General features: G+C 39.4%; 1 protein-coding gene across 1 annotated transcript in view; it reads right to left on the bottom strand.

The window, feature by feature from the left end:
- The window catches only part of LOC109841567 (protein HUA2-LIKE 2), a 29,788-nt gene that overhangs the window by 765 nt on the left and 23,234 nt on the right, over nucleotides 1-5,789 (bottom strand). Inside the window, 7 exon segments of the mRNA XM_020410528.1 lie at nucleotides 1,110-1,292; nucleotides 1,404-1,857; nucleotides 1,981-2,461; nucleotides 3,594-3,781; nucleotides 3,854-3,966; nucleotides 4,063-4,171; nucleotides 5,667-5,789. The exon segment at nucleotides 5,667-5,789 is cut by the window's right edge and continues 10 nt beyond it. Coding sequence (XP_020266117.1) covers nucleotides 1,110-1,292; nucleotides 1,404-1,857; nucleotides 1,981-2,461; nucleotides 3,594-3,781; nucleotides 3,854-3,966; nucleotides 4,063-4,171; nucleotides 5,667-5,789 — 1,651 coding nt within the window.

The following is a 5,789-nucleotide window of genomic DNA, read 5'->3' as shown; positions in this document are numbered from 1 at the left end:
GGGAAAACACACATCCCACCATAAAACAACAAAAATCTGCACATTTCCAAATTACCCATCTCAAACTCATTAGTTAGCCCTCAACTTAACTTGCAAGACATATAGTAAAATTGTCATTATGCCCTTATTCTCTAGGAAATTTTGAAATGTTAAAATTTTGAAAGTTAGGGGAAAAAAGAAAGAAACAGATGGCAACCTTGCCACCAACATGCAGCAGCCTCCCTCCCTCTTTTCTTTTTTTTCCACCCCAAACAAGGGACTCACGCAATTCCAAATAAGCAAGGTCGACACGCTTGACATGATGCACCACTGCAACTTCCCTGCCCACAATCTCCACCTCCTCAACCCTCTCTTCCTACTCCTCCACCATCCTTGAAGAGAGGATCATCATCGTCAATTTGGAGCAAATCCAATACATAATCACTGCTGAAAGCTCTTGCTCCTCGAATCACTCAACAGCGACGCGATCCAATACGTGGTGGAGCTGCAGAGGAGGTTACTTCCACCAAACCACGCCCCATCTCCTTTAGTCTTTCTCCCCCTTCTCTCACCCTCCCATTGCTTACCCCTAGCACTTATCTGTCCACTCGAAACCCAAATCCAAGCCCTAAACTTCACCCATGTCCCCGAACCCTAGCCTGCCATATCATCCATCACCTAGACCCACGTCATGCTCCACACACCACTTTGTCCACCGCCCAAGATTTAACCCACCGCCTTGTCCAAGCCGATACAAAGAGGTGAGAAGAGAGGGTAATTAATTAATTTTATCAAACTAAATTGGAGGTAGTTTTAGCATATTTTTAAAACATTAATCAACTCAACACAATGTAGAGGAATAATTCCATAACATTCTCTAGCAGAAAAAGTCAAGGGTGACTTAAAGGTTGATTGTCACTTGAAGGAAAATTGGCAAATATACAGATTTGGTAGATTAAAAAAATAGATTTGAAGGGCATACAGGTTAAAAACCAAAAAATAATAATAAACGATTGTCCTGTACATGGGCAGTGGTTTGGGATGCTGATAAGGTCCCATTATCATAGGTCAAAGACCACATCTTGTATGAAGCAACTTTAAAATAAAATAAAAAATTCAAGTTGACAAACCTTCGTTCACCCGAGAAAACCCGTTTTCCACGGATGATCTTGAGGTGGATACAGGGTAACTGGATATGCTCCGAGGAATCGACCAACCATGGGATGGGTGTGAAGAAGATTCTGAATCGGGGCCATAACGGGAATGAGGACTAGACAATGTTTCAGGTCTGTCAGAAACAACGGAACCTGCAGAAACATGACATTTGTTTTGAACAACTCATAGCACTAAAAAGTTAAAATTTAAATGTGGTGCTATCTGGACCCCGCTTTCAGTGGGTTTTTTTTTTTTTTTTTTTTTGGGGGTTGTAGCCGGAGGAAATCTGCCCCTCTCAACATTCTCATGTTGAGGTGGTCCCCTAATACTCCTATCACCATAAAAACTCCCCCCTTGTGGACCATGTGCATACTGAAATCTATCACCAAATGAAGAAGAATTACCCCAAGGCTGCGGTCTTAGTTGAGACTCTGCTTGTACATAAGAGAACTGATTTGAGACTGGTGGAGGTGGTGGCTGCAAGGTATAAGCCTTATTTGGCAAGGGTGTGCTGATACTAGGCTGAAAATTATTTCCAGAATGCATTGCTGTCTGAGAATTGTAAGGGCCAGAGGAACCATGAGGACACACAGCTGGTGGCATCTGTTTAGGGAAACCACCATATCCATGAGTATAATACGGTGCCGACTCCGAAGAAATCAACTTGCCTTGAAAACTATTTTGTTGTTGACTAATTGAATGTTGTTGATGGTTCTGATTATTCTGCATAAATGATCAGAAAAAGATTTATAAGAATAAAAGTTATCATGCACATGCAAGGACACAGCTAGAGAAGAACAAGCCAACCCTGAAAATTAGAAAGAGTAATGTATGAAGGACACTCACGTGGTTATTGGAAAGGTGGAAACCATTAGCATTACTGTTAGCATGAGATCCTCCGGATTGTTGTTGGGGAACAAGAGAGATTGGGGTGGAGCAAGATGGAGCCATAGGTGGAGGAGAAGAAGGCAAAGGGGGTGGAGATGGTGGCAAGTCCTCAGGAAGTGGAGGAGCACAGGGCAAGGTATGATGTTGCTCATGCTGATAATGAACATCAGGTACAGTTCCAGTGCCTGAAACATGACAACTTGAACTTGCTTCTCCTCCACAAGGAGGGGCGACATCCTCCATCTCAAGTTCACCATCAACATCTTCCAAGATATGACGATGCTTCCCGCTGGGAGTTTGAGTCACTCCCTTATCGTCCTCAACCTCTGCATTCCGTTCAGGGGTAACAGCTTCAAAACTTTTCTCGTCATCCCCACTTCCTTCATCGTCTTCAAGCAAGGGAGGATGAATGAAATGTTGCAGCTGAAAACTTGTGTTGCTGTAATACAAAACAAACTAGTGAGCAACAGGAAGAAAATACAGCAGCTAAAGCATACTTATTCTGGAATTTCAACAGGATTGAAAATTAAGTGGCAAGCATCAGTACGTGTGAAACAGATTCCATAAGGAAAACACAGGTGGTACGCTTGAAGCAGAGCAATTTACGCTATACTTTGCAAGTTTAAATGCTTTCAGTTAGACCAACAAAAGGAGTGTGCGAGAATATATCAGTCAAGTGTAATATATCGAGGTATCTAATCAGAGTGCCTAGTACTATTTGAGTTCAAAATCCAAGTCAATGCAAAAAAAAAAGGCACGCAAAAAAATTAAGTTTGTCTAAAAGGTTGTTTGACAATGACACTTGGCCCATTATGAGAAACTCATGAACTATAGTTTATTTTAAGTGCAAAAAGCAGGTCCAAATGCCAGTAAATAGCTTATTGTTATTGAACTTTTGACTTCAAATATTTATAGCAACCATAAGAGAACAAGTTGAAAAAACATCTCAGTTGATAAATAGTTACGAGTTTCAAAAAAGAAACTTGGAATTTCTTTCTGCCAAGAGGAGAAAAGTAGCTAGGTGTATCTTAACAAATTTTATGGTATGAAAGATACAATTCACTCTAATATTATAGACATAAAAAATTACACTTATCTAGCTTCAATAAGCTAAATTAATTGAGTACTGATCAAAAACCATAGACAAATATAAGAGGAGAAATATCTCAATCCACATGTGCAGTACAACTAATCTACTTCTGTTACTTGCAATTGCCATTCAAATAGAATTAGAATAATTTAAGTAGAAACCATTTTCTTAATTCTAGGAAGTAACAAAAGTCAAATAACGTAAGAGTAATCTAATGTCCTGATGATGAAGAAAAAATGAAAAGGAGGATTGAATGTGTAAGGTCATCGGACACATCTGCCACTGTGCCACATGCTCCACATCTTCAAGCGTGGATATCTTCCTAGGTAAATTTTGGGGAATCATGAACACATAAGTCTTGACTTGCACTAAGCTATATTTACAAGCTTGTTTCCAAATTAAGTAACTACTTTGAAAAACTGACAAGTGAGAAACAGGTAATCGACTTAACAGACAATAAAAACAAAGAACTGAAATGCACCTTCCATACTCATCAACAAACATTCCCTCCATCTCACGGATAGGATCATTAAGGGAGCGCTCTGTTCTTGACGGACGTCGAGAATAGGAACTAGCTAATGATATTTCATTTACAGATTCAAGTTCCCGGATATGATGCCGTACTATAGATTCTGGGAGGGTTTTCCTTTCAAGCCAGAGTCTCAATACCTACATCCAAAAAGGAATGATATAAAATTCATCCCAGGGAAGAAAATAATAATAAATGCTGAAGATGCTTACCTTTAGGCATTGTCGACGGTTTTCCCATGCAGTATGTCCATGAGGTGCAGCAGCAGATAATAAACGAGGAAGCACAGACTGGACAAGAGAAAGGTACACATCGCCAACTCCACCTGATGTTTTTCAAGCAGGTTTGTTGGAAAGAAAACATTCATCAGTCAAAGTCAAGACCCTGAATAGAAACAGTTAGCAACACAAAATAAAAATACCTTTTTGACTGCGTGAATATTGAGTAATGGAATCTACAAGGAAGAATAGATCTACCCTTTTATACAAACTTGATTCTCTTTCCAAATGCTGAACAAGGATTTCAACTACCTAAAAAGATAAAATTATATGGTTACTAGTGCCAATAATAGGAATGAGTCATTTCATACAATGCAGTCATTTTTTTTTCATCTCCCTGAAGTCTTCCAGGGTTTATAAAAGCGAGAATAGATGGACTATATTCTTAAAATATAGATAGTAAATCCTCCAATACGTTCAAAAGATCAGAATTTTCTTACTCCAGATGTATGTTACAGAAGAAATGTCATCTAGAGAAAAAATTTGACAAAGTGAAATCACCGATAAACATATTGACAATGAAAGCAGCACAACACCAAAGTAGATGTCCAACTGATACCTTAACAAGGGTTGCTAACAGTATTTCAGATTTATCCCATCTCAAACAATAGGCAATCAGAGCTGAACATACAATGCTTACAGCTTAGGACAAGATAAACTGATAAATCAGAGAAAGACAGTTTGATGCTTATGCTGGGCACCCAGTGGTCATAACCTAATCCAACATGCTCACTGTAATGCCAACAAATGCAAAATAAACTTTTTATACTTACCAAAAGAACATCTGATGGTCCCAATCAAAAGAAAATACAATGGTGTTGAATATATGGGTTATTCCTAGTACCGAAAACAGACAAGTATTAGTGACAACAGCTGTATATGTAAGTCATCAGATCACAGATGTGCAGGCATTACCTTAAATAGGTATTAGAATTACTGTTTTACGTATATTTTTAGACTATTACGAAAGCAATTCTCATTACGTTGTATTAAATTAATAGAGGTGGAACTGGAAGTAAGGAATTAAGTAAACTTCATTGAATAAGAAAGTCATCGCAAATCTAACAAATAGCAAATATTGTTCTATGAATACCACAAGCCTGAACAGGAATCACCTCAGAACCGACCGCATGCAAGCGGGTGGTTCTGAGCCATACATTGGGAGGGTAAATTACCCATTTGCCCCCTTGTTTGTCACATGTAAGGTTCAGAACTGCCCACTCACATGCAGGCAGTTCTGACAGAGAACTTGGAGGCCACAAGCCTATGTTATTTAAGGGATGCTTCAAACGACCAAAATTGGCATGCCCAGAATTGCCTGGTTGCACCCTTCTCAAACCATGCACCCTATTTTCCTTAAGAGATTGCCAACGTACTCTGATTGCTTCATCAAAGGAACATCTGAATCAAGGTTCTTATGTTGATCGCCCTAATAATTAAAATTTGCACCCCCGTCACCACCCCCACCCCCACCCCACACCCAAAAAAAAGGATTGAAAAGCATTTGGGAATCAAACCATTCACAAAGTAACAGCTAAAGTCTAGCAGCAATACATGCTAATATGCACAAATTGCTAGACTGGCCTATGCATCCACGTAGCCTAAGTGTAAAGAAAAGAAACTTACAGAATATCACTACTAACGGCTACAAACCATTCACAATAAAGACCTCAAGTTAACAAGAGAATCTTGCTATTAAATTCATTGAATCCCAAGGTAGAGAACGAAGGCATAAGTGAAGGCTAACCTCTCCAGCAATCCCATATTTTGCACAGTCAATTGCCGCACGCGTTGCACGACCAATGCTATCTTTCGTTCTTGACAATGTACAGAGCAGTGCTTCAAACGATCTTCGAGCTACAGTGGCTTC

The sequence above is a fragment of the Asparagus officinalis genome, chromosome 5, assembly GCF_001876935.1.
Source record: "Asparagus officinalis chromosome 5, Aspof.V1, whole genome shotgun sequence".
In the NCBI taxonomy this organism is placed as follows: Eukaryota; Viridiplantae; Streptophyta; class Magnoliopsida; order Asparagales; family Asparagaceae; genus Asparagus; species Asparagus officinalis.
Note: the sequence above shows the minus strand (reverse complement) of the source record. Positions and strands in the feature narration are given on the sequence as shown.